This window comes from Podarcis bocagei (genome assembly GCF_964188305.1).
Source record: "Podarcis bocagei genome assembly, chromosome: 11".
In the NCBI taxonomy this organism is placed as follows: Eukaryota; Metazoa; Chordata; class Lepidosauria; order Squamata; family Lacertidae; genus Podarcis; species Podarcis bocagei.
The window spans coordinates 11,607,713-11,628,131 of NC_138136.1; the positions used below are offsets into that span (position 1 = coordinate 11,607,713).

The 20,419-nt window shown below is 43.8% G+C and overlaps 1 protein-coding gene across 3 annotated transcripts in view; it reads left to right on the forward strand.

Annotated features, from left to right (window-relative positions):
* LOC308597722 (kelch domain-containing protein 3-like) overlaps positions 1-6,016 on the forward strand; it is a 76,987-nt gene extending 70,971 nt beyond the window's left edge. For all 3 annotated transcript variants that reach the window (XM_081213758.1, XM_081213760.1, XM_081213759.1), the window contains one exon: positions 5,727-6,016. In XM_081213758.1, coding sequence (XP_081069884.1) covers positions 5,727-5,831 — 105 coding nt within the window. In that variant the 3' untranslated portion in view covers positions 5,832-6,016. The remainder of the gene's footprint in view (positions 1-5,726) is intronic.
* The last annotated feature ends 14,403 nt before the right edge of the window (positions 6,017-20,419 follow it).

The window sequence follows — 20,419 nt, forward strand, 5'->3', positions numbered from 1 at the left end:
AGAACTGTACTTCCAGCATTGAGGGGGTCCATCTTTAGTTCTGCCAGCCATAAAACTTGTTAGTTAATCTGTTTCATACCTTATATTTAAGGCAGTCTTGTAGCACTTTAAGAAGCATGGCTTTCCTCAAATAACACTGGGAAACAAAAATTTTGTTGCATTGACACCTGCAGTTGGAATTGGGAGTTCCTCAGAGTGCGGCATAGGTCTAATTGCTGAAGGAATACTGGGATAGGCGACAGAATGTGGGTTTTTCTTGCCGATACCCTTCGTATTGACCAGACAAAAATAGCATAACAAAAGGCATCAGGCTTGTTTACACATTTTTGTCAACTTGAAGAAGCCATGGTCCGGTCTGAAAAATACAAATATTTAGGTTACAAAACTATAAAAATAAAGAAAATATAAGTTTGCAAAACAATAATTACCATGTGGTTAGGGTAGATCAACGTGTCAGTGTCCACTTATCCCCAGTGTAAATATGACATATAGGCAAAAATCGGAAATTGAAAGATAACTATAACGTGTACATGAAAATTGATTTCAGATTTGAAATCAGCATTGAAAGAACATATAAGAACAGTTGAAAAATTTCATGCAACAGAAAATGAAAAAAAAAAGTTCCCCAGTGTAATCTTGGGAACTGTAGTTTGTCAAGGGTGATGGAAATTGTCGTGAGAAACCTTATCCGCCCACAGAGCTACGGTTCCCAGTGTGGTTTAATGGTCAATCCCTTTTCACAGGGAACTGCGGGAATGGCAACTCAGGGAGGAGAATAGGGTTCACCTAGCAACTCTCAGCATCCTTTAACGAACTAGGATTCTTTAGAAGAAGCCACAACTGGTACAGTGGTACCTTGGTTCTCAAACTTAATCTGTTCTGGAAGTCCATTCCAAAACCAAAGCGTTCCTAGACCAAGGCATGCTTTCCCATAGAAAGTAATGCAAAACGGATTAATCCGTTCCAGACTTTTAAAAACAAGCCCTAAAGCAGCAATTTAACATGAATTTTACTATCTAACGAGACCATTGATCCATAAAATGAAAGCAATAATCAATGTAACGTACTATAAAAATAAGTAAGACAGTATTGTAGATGATAAAAAATTAAAATTAATTTTCTCTCTCTCTCTTCTCTCTTCCCTGCTGCTTCTGCTGTTCCTAAATACCAGTTGCTCAGATCCTGTTCACTGGTTTCCCACAGGCTTTTGGTTAGCCACTGTGAGAACAGGATTCTGGACTAGACGGGCCATTGGCCTGATCCAGCAGCCTCTTCTTATGTTCTTATGCTATCTGGGTGTTTTCTCATGGTACTAAATTTCCAGTCTTGGCCGCACTGCAAGTTTCCGATGCAAGTTTGCCCTTATATGGAGTTAGCTCACTTGCCATGTGCCTGGTGAAAGGACCAAAAGTTACCGTATGTTTTTCACAAAGACAGTATTCCAAGATTAAAAGATCAGCAGCAAGCTCTCTTTGACTGCAGAAGTAGAAATAGTACAGTTTAACGGATGGGCCTCGTTTCCCTTTGCCTTTACACAAGGAAGTGACCCAAACAGAAATGCGGAGATGACTCACATATTGCTTGTTCTGACTCACAGCATTAAATTGTTTTCGGAGAGTGTAATTTGCTATAGCCTGCAGTTCCTTGGTGTGTGAGTGTGTGCACAGACTTTTCTACTGTCAATGTTTCAGGGATACCATCTTGGTGGGGCCATAAACATAGTTTATTCCCATTCAGACCTATATTCATCACTGATTTTAGAGAATTCCTGTGCTGAGGGTTTGGTTTTTAAAACAAAACCATAGCTCTTGCTCTGTCTATTGTTTATATTATTTAAAAAAAACAGTAAATGAAACAAGTGATTTATTTATTCTTTTGCTTTGTGCATGTAAAATATCATACCCTCCAACATTTCTCCAATGAAAATAGGAATATCCCATTCCGCAATGATAATTTTACTATTTATATCCCGCATATCTTACTGGGTTGCCCCAGCCACTGTGGGCAGCTTCCAACATATATAAAAATATAATACAACATTGAACATTTTTAAAAACTTCCCTATACTGGATTGCCTTCAGACGCCATATCCTCCCAACATTTTTCCAATGAAAATAGGAATATCCTAAGGAAAAGTGGGACATTCCAGGATCAAATCAGAAACTGGGATGGCTTCTCTAAATCAGGGACGTACCTGGAAAATAGGGACACTTGGAGGTTCTGAAATATGCTTTTCAGATCATTTTTGCGGTTGACTTTAAACCAAGCACATAATTCTGCTCTTCAGAAAGATATGGGCCTGTTACTAAAGCAGCTTTACTTTTTATGTCATTTTAAATCTTTCTTAAAATCCATATGTATCTTGAAATGTTTAAGAAAACTCTTTGCTCACTTATTTGGAAATAAGTTATCCTGAAGTCATACAGATCGCGGTGCGCAGCTACCAATCTAAGTCGGAATCATTCCTTTGTCTTTGTTGAGAGCACATCCAAGTACGGTATGTTCCAGGCATCTTGAGAAATGGTAAAAACAGCAGAACTGTGCTATAATTCTCCCTCCAGGACTGTGGTAACTATGGCATAAATAACCGAAATTAGATCAATTTCAGCACTTTTTTTGCAACACTGAGCCATAGCCTAACAACAGTCCTCTCCACAGTCCCTTTTTATCTTTTCCTAGTACAGTTGGAGTTTTTGAGAAAGTACCATGGGAATCAGTCCCAAAATGACCGTTGTGGGGACATGACATAGAAGAAAATGGCTGCCAAAAGAGCAGAAGAAGAGATGGGGGTCACAAAATGGTGTGGGCATGTGCCCAATCAGTGGGGAAAAGGCAGTCGGAACTGTGGGATGGAAAACTAGCTGACTTGGCCCCAACCGGAGCGTCTCCCTTCTCAGTCTTGCTGTTGCGGAGATCCATCAGTCATCCTCCTCCGACGTGCATCCATGACTCATGCTGCTGTGCATGCAAGAGCACACATTACTCAGCAGAGTAAACACACAACAGACCAGGCTCGAGGCGTGGATACTATACTAAACTACGCATTTATTATACATAAATCAGGACAAAGAAATACATGGCCTCTCTCCTTGTCGTTCTTCTTGGAGAGAGAGAGAAACAAAAGCAATAGAGAGCGGATGTTCCACTCACGGGACTCCAGCAATCTGTGCTGGAATGTAAACAGACATGTGACATGTTACAACCCCACATATCAGCAGCAAGGATGGAATGGAATTCCCAACAAAGGCACCTACATCAGCCAGTGCTGCACTTGCTCTCAGAGAGAATCCCTTCAGACTGATGCTTTGCAGAGGACCATTTTTTCACGTGTCTGCCTTTCTGACATTTCCATGTAGAACCCTCAAACAAAACTATAGACTCAAGGTTGGAAGAACTTAAGAAGCCATGCATTCTAACCATCGCCTCCCAAGAAGGATCCTCTCCACACTTTAATGTTTCTGGGCACAATTCAAAGTGTTGGTGATGACCTTTAAAGCCCTAAAAGGCCTTGGTCCAGTAGACCTGAAAGAGCATCTTCACCCCCATTGTCCAGCCCAGTCACTGATGTCCAGCACTGAGGGCCTTCTGATGGTTCCCTCACTGCAAGAAGTGAGGTTACAGGGAACAAGGCACCTTCTTGGTAGTGGCGCCCGCCCTGTGGAACATCCTCCCACCAGATGTCAAGGAAATAAACAACTATCTGACTTTTAGAAGGCATCTGAAGGCAGCCCTGTTTAGGGAAGCTTTTAACATTTGATGAATTATTGTATTTTAATATTTTGCTGGAAGCTGCCCAGAGTGGCCGGGGAAACCTAGTCAGATGGGTGGGGTATAAATAATAAATTATTATAATATTATTATTATTAACTCATGTAACCCATGCTGCGGTACACCAGCACTGCAAACAAGGTGCCCCTCTGCAAGATCATCTGGATTCAGGGTGCCTCTCTGCACATCACATGTCTTTGTGATGTTGAATTGAATCGCGGTTGGTGCCTCTGATGGCAGACTCACAGCTCTGTCTATGCATCTACTCAGAGGCTCCGTTGAATTCAGCTGGGCATATTCTTGTGGGTATCAGATTGCAGCTTAAAACAACTGCTCCATTGAAAGCCCACTTGAACCTGAGCTGAAAACGTTAGTTTAGGTAAAGCATAAGCCAGTTGGCCTATCTAAGGTCCCTATGAGTTTGGGTTTTTTATAATAATTTTTATTAGTTTTCAGTTACAAAAATCCAATAATAGCCTCATTATAACAATGCCAAATAATAATACAATTACTAATACCAATCCTTCAGATGCCAAATTATACAATTTAGTTGGCCTTCCACGTGCTAGATTTGATAGTTTGATTATTTACTTCATTTCTGCATTCAAAAATATTTTTAATTTCAACTACACTCCCTTATACAACAACTGCAATACTAACGACTTCTATTCATATTGACACATTAAATAATTTATAAATCCACAGGTGAAGCATTCAAACTATATCCTTGTTCTTCCTGTGCGTGGCAATTATTCTGACCACCATGTTTCTTCCTGTCCTTGTAAAATATTATGTCAACCGTTTCCCGGTTGTTGCTGTTCTCCATCATGCCTTGGGCGGACCTAGTATCCTACTGTTGTTTCAGAAGTTCTCCATTGCTCCGTCCTGTGACCCATTGTTTTGCAACCTTAGCAGCAGCTGCAAAAATCATACTGTCCAACTCCCAATAAATATCCTGTTTTCGCCATTTTTCTCTCAGCCTGGGAAGGAGAGTGAACTGTTGAGCTTCAAATACAGTCGTACCTTGGTACTCAGACGTTTTGGCTACCGAACACCGCAACACCGGAAATGAGTGTTCCGGTTTGCGAATGTTCTTTGGAACCCAAGCGTCTGACGGGGCTTCCGCAGCTTCCGATTGTATTCCGATTCCAACCAGTAGCTGCGCTTTGGTTTCTGAACATTTTGGAAGTCGAACGGACTTCCAACCGATTCCGTTCAACTTCCAAGGTACAACTAGCAACTCAGTAATGAATAAACTCTCTATGAGTTGGCCCATTGAGAAACCAACAGAACCTCATTTGGTCCACTCTGGAGTTGGATTTTGCCGTCAAGTGTTTTAATTCTTTTTGGATTCTTTCAACTCCACTTAATCCTCCAAAGCATGAATTGGGAATCTGTGATTCCCCAGATGTCACGGGACTACAAGTCCTAGCATCCCTGAACATTGGCCCACTCCCCCCTCTGGCGTGTACTGCAATGTACCAATGCAACTTGAAGCACAGGAGAACGGTGGGATGACCTTGCTGTGTTCTAAGCAGCTAATGTCTTCATGGCCTGAGACAGAGGGTTGTATCCAACTGCGCTGTTCTTCTTGTACAGCAGGCTTCCTGTTGCCCAACATAACTTCTCTCTTCTCTTCCCTGCTGCCAACCATGCACCTCTCAAAATCTGCGCCCAGAGACCTTGTGGAGCAGATTTGGATAATGGGGAGGGGAGAGTAACAGGAAGTCTTGCTGCATAAGCAAGTGTTACACAGTGTTAACTACAACCCAGAGACTTGTCTTTTTTAAAAACAACAACCTGTTACATGTTTTTTGCAAGAAACATGGATAGGCTGTAAAACACATGCTCAAATTACAGCATTGTGGGGTAGGTCTAAAGGAAGATGTCCTATCTTGCAGTTCATTCCCGTGGCTAAAAATAATAATCTAAAACCCGGTTTTCTTGTTTTGTCGCAGGAAGAGATTCTCAATGACCAGGAAAGATTGAGAGACGAACAGCAAAGCGTTTATCAGCGCAATCAGCAGCTCCTTTCTATAATGCAGCAGTTCAAAGGAATGTGAACCATTTGCTGAATAAAGCCTGGTCACATGCTCTAGATCATAGCAGCTACACAGCACTACTTGAACAACTGAACTCTTATGTAACAAAGATCCCATTACCATACAAACTGAAGTTTGATCTCGATAATTTTCCATCCGGCCCCAGGATGATGGTTCAATTAAATCCCCACCCACTTTGGGAAATATTCTGAGTTTTTGATTCAGTATTTTATATGTATATATATATCTCAGGTGCTTGTATGTGCTGACATGGCATTTTAAAACGGACAAAAGGAATATAATGCTATACTCATAACTTAGGAAATTTGTTCTTGTTAAGAAAGATTAATGGATTTGCAAAGCTAGGAAACAGGGAGAGAGATTATGATCAGAAAGCCGCTTTGATTCCCTCTCCCTTTCTCAGACTTTGGAATGGGATACACTAGGAGACCATGAATTCTGCTGCAATCCTTACCTGGTAGAAGTTACTATCTGAAATGACAGTACTGAGGACTACAGGGAACATATGACTTTAGGAGGAAAGGGCTGGTGGAGGAAGGGCAAAATGTAAATTCATTTTTTCCTCCTTGTCAAAAATTTGGGCATGTTGGATCTGTACACATTAACTCTTAACTTTTCGTGAGTGTCATAGCTACAGTGTTCTGTGAGTCTGCAGTAAGAGGTAGGGTGTGTGTGTGTGTGTGTGTGTGTGTGTGTGTGTATGTTAATGCATCTTGATTTGGGAGGATTGGTAGAACAATCATGCTGGAATCAAAGATAGGTCACTACTGTGCTAGTGGAAGAGTCTGAAAAACATACTGTACCATTGATGTGATTATTTGAAAATCACTTTCCTGCAGGTGGTTTGAATATCAGAAAGCTCCTTGTGCCATACAGTGAGAGAAAGAAAATGAGAGTTTTTATCTGAATAAAGGTTGTGTCCGTAATATTTGTTTATTTAGTGCCTTGAACATCACATTAATCATCAACTTAAGCATGGCAACACAGAAATAAGTCCAGTAAAACTTTCCCTGGGAAGTTAAGCAGTCTTAATAGGCAAAGAATTATGGTGCTGGAGGAGACTCTTGAGAGTCCTATGGACTGCAAGAAGATCAAACCTCTCCATTCTTAAGGAAATCAGCCCTGAGTGCTCACTGGAAGGACAGATCCTGAAGCTGAGGCTCCAATACTTTGGCCACCTCATGAGAAGAGAAGACTCCCTGGAAAAGACCCTGATGTTGGGAAAGATTGAGGGCACAAGGAGAAGGGGACGACAGAGGACGAGATGGTTGGACAGTGTTCTCGAAGCTACCAGCATGATTTTGACCAAACTGTGGGAGGCAGTGGAAGACAGGAGTGCCTGGCATGCTCTGGTCCATGGGGTCACGAAGAGTCGGACAACAACAAGCATTACAACTGGAGTCCGCAGTGCCTTGCATGTAGCTACTGTATGGTTTTCAGCCTTTCTGAGTCCACGACTCCCTTAACCAACTGCATTCTTTCTGCGGCACCCCTGTGGAGCTCAGGAGTCCAGTTATGTCACCCCTTGCCTGCAGAGCTGGCAGCCTCACACCCTTTTATAAACACCCTGCCTTGTGGAGTGTTCCCTCCTCTCTTCTCTCTTCTCCCTTCTCCTTGGGAGTCCTCTGGGCAGCCGCTGCTGCTGCTGCTGCCCCTGCCCCAAAGAGGAGGTGCCTCCTCACACTGTCCCACAGGGGTCTGGGAAGCACCCCCTGGCCAACCCCAGAGGCACCATACGCCTGGGGAGCTTGTAGCCAGGGCTGTTGCAACAAACTTCGAGAGGCAGAGACATGAGAGGTCATCAGAGGAGGGAGGGGAAGGAAAGAGGGACAGAGGCCAGGCTTGTCCACGGCACCCCTGACCATCATTCACGGCACCCCAGGGTGCCACGGCACACTGGTTGGAAACCACTGCCTTACGGACTTGTCTTCCTGCCTGCAAAGCCTCTGAGGACACCACTGCCCCACCATTCCTTGTCCCCTTTCCCATAAGGTGGCAAGGATAGTTATATCCACCCACCCTTCAAAAGTATAGGGAACGTCCTCTTTAAGCTCTGTGTGCTCTTCAAGGCTAAGATCAGTACCAAGCTGCCAATCAGAACCCTGGAAAGCATTGGAGGCTGAAAGAGAAAGTGGGAAGAACAATGCTCTTTCTCACTTGCTTTTTCAGTTCTGTGTTCTTCTCTAGGCTCATATCAGCAGCTGAACAGAAAGCAGGGTGGCCACTGCTGTAGAAGGGTGGAAATTGTAGGAAGGAGGAAAATTGAGTGACCAGGGGGAAGTAGGGAGAGAAAGCAAAGTGTTGCAGGAATCGGGAGAGAATGGAGTATCAGCATGCACACAAGCTAGAGCCACTAAAGTGGATTCTCTTGAAATGACATTTTTTGTGGGTTTGCATTCCCCATGGCCATCAAATCACACATCACACCTGTCTCCATTAACTGAACCATAAATCCATGGCTACTGTAGTTTCCATCACTGCCATAGTACAAAAAATATGGCTCCAAGCCACAGATCCTTATGGATTCACATAATTTTTAGAATTAGAATTTAGAGCTCAAAACTATAATCAGAAGTTACCTCTTTATCTACAGATATGTCCTGTGATTTGATGGTGATGTCATTCATCCAACTCCAAATACTGAGGTGGAACAGACTTATTCAGCCCAGAGCCAAGGTCTTCCATGGGGAGCTCCCTTCCCCAAAGTGACTCAAAGTGAATAGACACCTGAGCAAAAGGGTTGGGGGCGGATCTCACACAGCCCTAGTTTTGGCTAGGCAGTCTACCAATGTAAGCTTTAATTTGATTGTGTTTTGGCAGGGCTGCATGCATAGTAACGCAAACTCAAGAGGACCCATTCCAGTTCGGATCCAGCTCTCACCCAGACACCATGGGAAAACAAAGAGCCCGTGTATGTGTGCGCGTACACATGTGCACGGGAAGGGACATGGGTGGCGCTGCGGTCTAAACTACTGAGCCCCTTGGGCTTGCCAATTGGAAGGTCGGCAGTTTGAATCCCTGCGACGGAGTGAGCTCCCTTTGCTCTGTTCCAGCCCCTGCCAACCTAGTAGTTCAGAAGCACGCCAGTGGGTTTGAGCCCCAGATTTGGCAAAAGATTCCTTCATTGTAAGGGGTTGGGCTAGATGACCCTCATGGTCCCTCCCAAATTTGATGCCCTCATTCTCTGATTCCATGAAACCAATATCCCCCCTCCGATGGGTTCCATCTATTCATGAATATCTACCTTGCACACATCACATTCGTGCACATGCAAACACCATTCTGCCTCAACCACATTTGAAACCTCCCATTTACTCACACAAACATATACCAGCCGACATCCAAAAACATGACATGCATTCACGTTCATGCCCTGGCTTTAGTCCCCAAATATTCAGTTGCTTCTGTTGACTGTCTTCCAAAGGTGAACCTTCATCAGCCGACATCCACAAACATCACTCTGCTTTAGCCCTGTAGCCTCCACCAACTTCTGAACCCAATAGCCACTGGCTTTCATTCACCAACATCTTCCTGCTTCTCTCAGGTCCATCATGAGACGTCTGCCAGCTTCCAACCACAGATACCAGCAGCCTTCTAGCAAGCAAACCTGCTTTATTACCGCTCCATATCATCTCACTGCCAGAGGATTGCCTCCTTCCATTCACCAGTGTGCGTCCTGCAAGTGGCAGAAACCTGGGCAGTGCTGAATGTCACATCCATTGCCAGGTGTGTCCTGCTGGAAATAGAAAAGGGCTTTCCCCTTGGCCTACCTTTCTATCCACTCAGTTGCCAAGTGCTTTTGTGACATCACAAGAAACCCACAGCCAATGGCAACAGCTCGGGAGGCATCATCTTCATTGCTTTGAGCCACACAATGGCAGGTGGACCTATCAGTGATTGTATGCTTGTTTATTCAGGAAGTGGGTGGCGCTGTGGTCTAAACCACTGAGCCTCTTGGGCTTGCCAATTAAAAGGTCGGTGGTTCAAATCCCCACAATGAGGTGAGCTCCTGCTGCTCTGTCCCAGCTCCTGCCAACCTAGCAGTGTGAAAGCACACCAGTGCAAGTAGATAAATAGGTACCACTGCAACAGCAAGGTAAATGGCATTTCTGTGCGCTCTGGTTTCTGTCACAGTGTTCCATTGCACCAGAAGCAGTTTAGTCCTGCTGGCCACATGACCTGGAAAGCTGTCTGCAGACAAACGCTGGCTTTCTCGCCCTGAAAGCAAAATGAGCACCGCAACCTCATAGTCGCCTTTGACTGGACTTAACCATCCAGGGGTCCTTTACCTTTTTTACCTTTTGCACAGGGAGGGAGTGGCCCAAAAGAGGAGAGAAAGGAACAACCAGAGAGGGTGGCGTATAAGGCATACTCTGAACTTTGAAATGTGTCCTTGCATTAAATTAAATTACTCCCTGCCATACCACAACCGAACTTCATGCTGGACTCCTTTCCCATGTGCAAATGGTCATGGATTATTTTTTCTACAGAGCCCACACTGATCTTGACATCTGCAGTTAGTTGGTGAACAGTTAAGCAGCGATCCTCCAAAATGGCATCCTACACTGTTTTTTTTTTTTTGTATTTTTTTTACTGTATTTTTGGTTTTACTGTATTTTTGGTTTTTATGGAAGCCGCCCAGAGTGGCTGGGGAGGCCCAGCCAGATGGGCGGGGTATAAATAATAAATTATTATTATTATTATTATTATTATTATTATTATTATTATTATTACACTTGCCGGATGGTGTCTTCAGCAATGTGGTCACCCAGGTATTGGAGCCATTCCACCGAAGTCCAACCACACTTGAACTGATGATGCCAGTGCTTGACTGCGTCATATGATGGGGCATCCTCCCCATAAGTCCCTTTCATCTCATCGAACATCTCCCCTGGTGTGCACCCTTTCAAGTACAGGAACCTGATGACCGCTCTTCATTCAACTGGTTCCATTATCAGACGTTACTCTACATTAGCTCCAGTAGCAAAGAACCTGTTAGGAGTTCAGCCCCACAAATTACCACGTTACCTGTGGAGAGATGTGCAATTTCATCCTACTACAATAACCGGAAGTGTGTCAGGGGAAATCTTTAATGAGCGACCCTCGTACATGGGCCTTTGACTCAACTTAAGTTCTTATGTCACTCTATAGGTAGATGGCTTTAAGGTTACGTTCTGGATGGTAGAGTAGACCATCCAGACTGAAACGCTTTATGGCCAGGCCTAAAGAGGCTTTGCACAGTAGGACATTTGTTATCTAGAATTTATTGAGAACCATTTGCTTTGAAGATATGTTGCTAACTTTGTAGAGCTACTCTAGATGGTTTTGAGAGTTGTTGCGCGTGCACACACACACACACACACACACACAATCACATCATAATTGACAGTGGGGGAAAAGCTTAGCTTTCTTAGTGGATGTTGCCTTAGTGGATGAAGCATTTTAAATAATAGAGAGGTGTTCTATGGGGCATTTGACTCCAAGCAGATCATTCTTCAGGAATACAAGATCGATGACTTATTCTCCCATCCCCCAACATCAACAAGAAGACGTTTCCAAGAATTTAGTATGTCATCTCATTGGTATTCTATGGTGAGCCCTTAAAGCTATATATCTTAAAGCACTTTCCTCGGATCTGTAAGAATGCTAAAGTTCCAACTAGCATGAAAAATGGTTGCTATAGCGTTTAGCCCCCTCCCTCCTCCACAATCGAAGAGGCTTCTATTTAGCTTCAGTTAGCATCACGCTGTTCAAATCAAAGTCTGCCAACTACATAGATAGTTATTGATACATTTTTGGTTTCTTGCAGGTGCAGCTACACTCTAGCAAGGCTGCTATTCGGTCTAAAACAGTCTTCTCTCCCATGTTTATAAACACACATGTTTCAGTATGAAACTGAAGTCATCATGTACTCTAGTGGTTTTCCAGCCTTCCAGTTCTTTTTCTGTGCTTGAAACAGCAACCAATGGATTAGGAGCTGTCCCACTTCCCTTATTCAGTAGATGGGTTGGGCACAACTTCTTTGACCTCCATTGTTGAAAAACGTACAACATACATTTCCATAGGTTTTCAATAGATCTCATGTACCTATAGAGGGACATAGGTGGCACTGTGGTCTAAGCCACTGAGCCTCTTGGGCTTGCAGAACAGAAGGTCGGCAGTTCGAATCCCCGCAACGGAGTGAGCTCCTGTTGCTCTGTGCCAGCTCCTGCCAACCTAGCAGTTCGAAAGCACACCAGTGCAAGTAGATAAATAGGTATTGCTGAGGCAGGAAGGTAAACAGTGTTTCTTTGTGCTCTGGTTTCCGTCACGGTGTCCCATTGTGTAAGAAGCTACTGTTAGGTCCATTATGAGATGCCCGCCAGCTTCCAACCACGGATACCAGCAGCCTTCAAGCAAGCAAACTTGCCTTATTATCACTCCCTAGCATCCCACTGCCAGAGGATTGCCTCCTTCCATTCATCCGTTTGTCTCCTCCAAGTGGAAGAAACCTGGGCAGTGCTGAATGTCACATCCATGGCCAGGTGTGTCCTGTTGGAAATATAAAAGGGCTTTTCCCTTGGCCTGCCTTTATATCCACTCAGTTGCCAAGGGCTTGTGTGACATCACAAAAAACCCACAGCCAGTGGCAACAGCTGGGGAGGCATCATCTTCATTGCTTTGAGCCTCACAGTGGCGGGTGGACCTATCAGTGATTGTGTGCTTGTTTATTCAGGACACGGGTGGAGCTGTAGTCTAAACCAGTGAGCCTCTTGGGCTTGCCAGTCAGAAGGTAAGCAGTTCAAATCCCTATTATGAGGTGAGCTCCCATTGCTTTGTCCCACCTCCTGTCAACCTAGCAGTTCGAAAGCACACTAGTGCAAGTAAATAAATGGGTACCTCTGCGACGGAAAGGTAAACGCCATTTCTGTGCACTCTGGCTTCCGTCACAGTGCCCTGTTGCACCAGAAGCAGTTTAGTCCTGCTGGCCACATGGCCTGGAAAGCTGTCTGTGGACAAACGCTGGCTCCCACAGGCTGAAAGCGGGATGAATGCTGCAACCCCATAGACTCCTTTGACTGGGCTTAACTTCCAGGAGTCCTTTACCTTTTTTATGCACCTATAATTCTACACAGGATCTGAGGACAATAATAATCAACCTTGATTATGGTTCATCCTATTTGTGATCTTATTCCATTAAAAGGGACCAATTTCACCCTACTGAACCCAGAGGGGGAAACTGATATAAATAAAATATTATAATTCACATTAGGCAGATATCTTTATTAGGTAAGCTGAAACATTACAAAATAGCACACAAGCTTTTGAGTTCTTTGGGACTCTTAATCAAATGAGATGGTAAACAAAACAAGTGTGGGAATTATAGACGGAAGGGAGGGAATCAGCTGCTGTTTGATCCATGGACAGAGCCTGCACTGAGTTACACACTTCAGAAGGAAAGAACTCACACTGAAACTCACCTACAGGTGGTACCTAACACCAAGGAAACTAGTGCTAATACACCCAGGAACCTCACCAAAATGCTGGAGAGGGTGCACCTCCACAGGCACATACCTCCACATGTGGTGGGAGTGTCCCAAAATCCAACTATTCTGGACAACAGCCATACAAGAAATATGTAAAATAACTAAGCAAGTAATAGACATCACCCCAGAATTGGCCCTACTAAACATCTTCCAAGACAACAATGCCCATTTACACCACAAAGAACTCATAACCCACCTGCTCTCAGCAGCCAGAAACACCATAACCAGACACTGGAGAGACCTGTCAGGAGTAAGCATGGACCAATGGTACCAAATAGTATGGGAAACAGCCCTACTAGAAAAATTAACTAATAAACTGAAACTGACACGGGGACAAACAGAAGAAGACACCTTCACCCCAGTATGGCTCCCCTTTATTACACACACAGCCCAACAGGACAGTGACAATAATCCACCAACAGCATACAAATCAATATGGCTAACCTGATCCAAAACACCCACCCACCTCACTCACACACGAAAACAAAGATCACCACAGCCAATCACAAGCAAACAATCACACCCTAGGCCAACCCCAACCTCTCTCACCACCAAAGGAACACAAGTGAACAACACAAGCAATGCTGACACCAAACTCTACATACATTAAACATAATAGAAACACCGCCACCCGACCCCACCCCCACCCATCTTCCCTCTCTCCATCCCCCTTTCTTTTTTCTTCTTCTTCTCCTCTCCCTAATGCCTCAACAAATGAAACAGATTTGTAAAAATGTTACATGGGGGGGGGGGGACGAGGCACTACACTTCTGTAAAACAAGAAAATCCTTAATAAAATATTTTTTTAAAAAAAACCCCTGAAATCTGGTGAGGGGAAACATTTCTGCATCTTAGTATGGGTATCTCAATAAAGTGCATTTGCACAGTGGAAAAAAGAAGAAGAAGGAAAGTGTAAAGAGGTAGCTGATACTCATATGAGGCTCTCTTTCATGCTTTGCAGGTTCCAGGTTCCATGTAAGGCTGATGGGAAAAAGAAACATTCAATGCTTGAGTATTCTTCTGAAAATTCAGAATCCAGGTGTTTCCCACATGTGTCTCCTTCTCACAGGGGAAACACACAGGAAGAAAATGAATGTGGAAAAACTAAGTGGTTTTTAAAAAATGAATAAAGCTGGAGATTAATTTTAGGTAGCATGCTAGGTAAGAAAAGGCCATACAGACCTAGCAGTTTGCCAGCGATTGGCCTGAGGTGTGGGGGAATGTGTGGGCAGAGGAAGCAGATGGGGGGAAGGAGGAGGGTGGGAAAGAGGAAATATCTTAGTTTACAGAAAGGTTGGCACACATAAACCACTTCGTTCAGGGCACTAAGCAGCCCCCAACATTTGTTTTTATTATTACAAATCTACTTATTTGAGGAGCAAAGAAAAAGAGGGTTATGGCAATAGAGGCCACCCTTTTAAATGTCAACAAACATTCTGCAAAAAAACCCGAAGTGCTAAGGAGCTCTCACAGCAACACGGACTGCAGATGTATAACAGATCAGCTTATTTTATTTTTCATGGTAAGGAAATGTCCAGATGAAAGGAACAAAAAGTATAGGCTGGCATCATGAGCAGTACCAAGTCTGTCCAAGTCACACCATACTCCCGTTTGGTTCAGCATTGTCTACGTAGATTAGCAGCAGTTCTCTAGGGACTCAGACAGAAACCTGGACATAGCAAGGATTAAACCGGGAACCTTTGCATGCAAAATGTGTACTTCGACACTAAGCAGTGGTCCTTCCCAACTGAATTTGATTAGATGATAAAAGGATCAAGGGGAAAATATCTTGTGCTTCCAAGAGTTGAATTGGAGGGCATGTTTCCCTTCTGCCTTAAATCTTCATGTTGTTTGTGCAGGGAATAGGAGACTCATGGTGTAGTTGTTTTAATGAGCTGTTGCCCCATTCCTCAGAGAGCCATATATCAGTCTCCTGTTTGTCGAAAAAACAACAGCAAAGTGAATCCTGCTGAAAATGTGGACTGCCCATTCACCTGGGTATGTCAATTGCTATGTAAATCAATTTTCCATGAAAAACAAACACTTGAAACAGACTTGCAGAACTAATAAGGAGGCGGGGGGAATAAAACATGATTAACTACAATTTAAAAACATTGTTATGGGATTGGTGGGTTGGTCTGGATATCATATTCAGGTTCCGCCCAAGGCTCCTCAAACTAGTCACTTTATTAACAAACTTGGGTAAAGCCATTAAGCATCTCTTCACATGGCTAACGTGTACAGGTGTGCAATCGCCACAGAAACTAAGTCAAAGATGCTAAAGGAAGGCAGGTCTTTCGGCTCACCCCTGGATGAAACCGGAGTCCTTTCTGTTGGGGATAATTAAGACTGAAATTCCCAGGTGTAAAAAAAAAAGTAATTTACCGTATTTTTTGCACCATAACACTCACTTTTTTCCTCCTAGAAAGTAAGGGGAAATGTCTGTGCGTGTTATGGAGGAAATGCCTACGGGTGGCATGCCTACGGATTTTCCTCCTCTAAAAACTACGTGCGTGTTATGGTCGGGTGCATGTTATAGAGCGAAAAATACGGTATGTATACTACTACTTTGACCCGTGTTTTGTTAGCTCAAAAATGGAAAACGAGCGAGGCCCAACCAGGAAGAATGGCAACTTTAGTTGACAGAATATGCACAACTTGCAGACTTAACATATAGAATAAGAGAACAAGAACATACGTTTAGAGAAGACTGGAAAACGTTTATTGAATATATAGGAAATAATTTTGTACAGCTGAAAATGCTGGCAGCATTAAGATAAATTCAACAGTGTAAATAAGTTATGATGGATGCAATACAGTGGTACTTCAGGTAACATACGCTTCAGGTTACATACGCTTCAGGTTACAGACTCCGCTAACCTAGAAATAGTACCTCGGGTTAAGAACTTTGCTTCAGGATAAGAACAGAAATTGTGCTCCGGCGGCGCGGCAGCAGCAGGAGGCCCCATTAGCTAAAGTGGTACCTCATGTTAAGAACAGTTTCAGATTAAGAACGGACCTCCAGAACGAATTAAGTACTTAACCCAAGGTACCACTGTAATGGAAAACTGAATGGAATAGTTTTTGTAAAATATGCAGGGATTTGTGATATGTAAAATGAACCATGGAAAGAGAAGAAGGGAAGTCATTGATATTTCAAGGATGTAAAAATTATTTTAAATTTTATATATATATATATAAAAGAGATGTAATCAGGGTGTGTAAGACAGCAATAGACCAGGGGCCGGTCTCATGCAGAACTGAGAGCTGTGAAGACATTCGGAAGACTTTCTGTGCTGATCCAAATCGATGACTTGAAGGGCTCCTCTAGAAACCAAACCGGGCAGCAAGCTCTGTTGGAGTGTGAATGCTCTAAGCTACTGGTTCCCAATTGGTGGTCTTTGGACAAAAACCACCCAGGGGGGTTTGCGGCACCATTCACATAACGAAAACTACAATAGAGATACCAAAAAATTCAAAAGTAGGGGGTCCAGGGTTAGGGAACAGGGGTTCCACAGCTAATTGGAAACCACTGCTCCAAGCCCTCCCAGCTTATGCTCAACTTCTGTATATGTCTAAACAAAAACCATAAATAGTACAACTGTGTCTTGCATGAGGGCTGTGTTCCGGGGATGGCGCATGCATGCAAAAGCATATATACTTGAACCACACCCTTGGAACATAAGACGACCTGGATGGTCGCCAGATTCTGTGTACAGATCTGTAGCTGCAGAGCATTCCCAACCCAAACTAGTTCGTTAAGAAAATCCCCAAACTCAGTTCCATGGGTGACTCTGGGTCATCTCTCTGCGGTAGCTTATCTTAAAGTTTAAGTGTCTATACACTTATCGCATTTATAAATTTTAAATTTATTGTTGTACATTGTTTTAAATGTTTGTTTCCCTTCTGGGATTGTACCCCCAAGTGTGTTTTATAAGCTGGCCTCCGACCGTAATAAATTATCTAATCTAATCACACCCTTGGAACAGCCCCTGTTTGAGCATCCTTACTTTTCAGGAGTCGTGAACTGAGTGGCCTTGCCCAATGTATATATTAGGAGAATTCTGCACTAAAATGTTGCTTGATTTCCATGAGGACTCCCCCCCCCTTAAATCACAAAGGTGGCAAACTGAGCTTGATGTTGGGGTGGGGGGAAAAGACTTGCAAAAAGATAGAGAAACTGAAAGTGACAGATTTGCCATTCCTGAGGCTGAGATATGTTGCCTTATAGAGATCTCAGAAAGGGTGTACCACTGTGTGGGAGCCACAGTGCAAGAGGATCTGTCCCGTATCCTAACAGATCTAATTTTTGTCACTCAGGGAGCCATCACGAGGCAACAGATCTAAAAGGATGAATGAGTTCCCTGAGTAAAAGATTCGAGGAAACATTTTCATATAGCGCCATCAGACTACTTACTAGAGAATAAGAGACAAAATTTCCACGAACTTGAAATCTTTTGTTCCTTGTTTCACCCGCCATTTCTGCTTTTTCTTTCTACTCCTTGGCTGCTGAGAAATTCCCCTTTTATGCTCCTTGGAGGTGTCCAAAAGTAGAACTGTGGTTTTATAACTCAGGAGGCAAAACCACAGTCTAGTTCAGCAAACCTGACAATTACTGACTGACTGCTAAGCACGCTAAGAAGTCAAACAGCCTTTCCCAGCAACACAGAAAACTCCATTTCGTTTCCTTCCAGACTTCTAAAAAGTCTCTCCTCTAGTTTCTTTTATTAAAAAAATTACTTCCCTTTTTCTTGGTGTTCTTGATGGCGGCAGGAAAAGCGGTATAAGTAGATGATTTATCTTCAAACGTAGCCTTTTTAATGTACTGGAAACAAAACATGCATTAGTAACAAATATACTAAGAAAAGGGAGAATTATGTGGGAGATGGAGGCTGCCATGGCAAAGGAGGGGGGGCGGAAGTAGCTTAATTTCTCAACAGCCGAGTATCGTACTGTAGAAATGTGATGCAGCTGAATCACTTCTGAACATTCCCAGACGCAATACCTCGACAACAATCTGAGAGAACTCAAGTCTGGTTTTTAAACTCCGTCATCTCATGCCAGAGTGTAATATATATGAGACTACCTCAGAGCTGCGGGTGGCGCTGTGTTCTAAACCACTGAGCCTCTTGGGCTTGCGAATCAGAAGGGCAGCAGTTTGAATCCCTGCCAGCTCCTGCCAACCTAGCAGTGTGAAAGCACACCAGTGCAAGTAGATAAAAAGGTACTGCTGCAGTGGGAAGATAAACGGCGTTTCTGTGCACTCTGGTTTCTGTCACGGTGTTCCGTTGCACCAGAAGCAATTTAGTCATTCTGGTCACATGACCCAGAAAGCTATCTGTGGACAAATGCCGGCTCCCTTGGCCTGAAAGCGAGATGAGCACTACACCCCATAGACACCTTTGACTGGACTTAACCACCCAGGGGTCCTTTATCTTTACCTTTACCCTTCATCTGCTTGCTGCAGTCTGAGATGAGCTCTCCAGATAATGTTTTCACCAACATCTGCCAGCTTCTCTTAGGTCCATCATGAGATGTCCTCCAGCTTCCAACCAAGGATACCAGGAGCCTTCAAGCAAGCAAACTTGCCTTATTATCGCTCCCTAGCATCCCACTGCCAGAGGATTGCCTCCTTACATTCACCACTTTGCCTCCTCCAAGTGGAAGAAACCTGGACATTGCTGAATGTCACATCCATTGCCAGGTGTGTCCTGCTAAAAACAGAAAAGGGCTTTCCCTTGGCCTGCCTTTATATCCGCTCAGCTGCCAAGTGCTTTTGTGACATGACAAGAAACCCACAGCCAATGGCAAAAGCTGGGGAGGCATCACCTTCATTGCTTTGTGCCTCACAATGGTGGATGGACCTATCAGTGATTGTGTGCTTGTTTATTCGGGAAGTGGGTGGCGCTGTGGTCTAAACCACTGAGCCTCTTGAGCTTCCCGATCAGAAGGTTAGCAGTTTGAATCCCCGCGATGGAGTGAGCTCCTGTTGCTCTGTCCCAGCTCCTGCCAACCTAGCAGTTCGAAAACAACCCAAAACTTGCCAAAAACGGGATGTCCAATTTATTTGGGGCAGTTGAAGGGTTTGATATGCTAGTAGCAGATAGGACCAGAGGATACATTTCAGAAATTGAAGAGAGCACCAGGAACGACCAAGTCACTTGTGGAGGGTCCCAAGGGCTGAATAGAAGGCCAGAGGAGCCCCATATTTTGCCTCAGGCCTGAGGCTCCCTTTGCAAAGATTTAATGTGAGAGATTTTACTTTCTTGGGCTCTGTGATCACTGCAGATGGTGACAGCAGCCACGAAATTAAAAGACGCCTACTTCTTGGGAGAAAAGCAATGACAAACCTAGACAGCATCTTAAAAAGTAGAGACATCACCTTGCCAACAAAGGTCCGTATAGTTGAAGCCATGGTTTTCCCAGTAGTGATGTATGGAAGTGAGAGCTGGACCATAAAGAAGGCTGATCGCCGAAGAATGGATGCTTTTGAATTATGGTGCTGGAGGAGACTCTAGAGAGTCCCATGGACTGCAAGAAGATCAAACCTCTCCATTCTTAAGGAAATCAGGCCTGAGCGCTCACTGGAAGGACAGATCGTGAAGCTGAGGCTCCAATACTTTGGCCACCTCATGAGAAGAGAAGACTCCCTGGAAAAGACTCTGATGTTGGGAAAGATTGCGGGCACAAGGAGAAGGGGACAACAGAGGACAGTGTTCTTGAAGCTACCAGCATGAATTTGACCAAACTGCAGGAAGCAGTGGAGGACAGAAGTGCCTGGCGTGCTCTGGTCCATGGGGTCATGAAGATTTGGACATGACTAAACAACAACAACATTATTATCTACACAGGATAGAATTCCATAACCTAAAACTTGAATTTAAGGATTTGACAAGGGAAGATGCTGTCTTCTCCCATTTTCTGGAAACTTCCTACATGTGTTTCAATGCAATTGTGTGGCATTATGAGAGTGAGCTGCATACCAATGTTTTGGGGTTTCTTTTTAACTATTACAGCTGTGATAACTTACTATTATTTTGCTTTATTCGAGCAGAGCTGAAC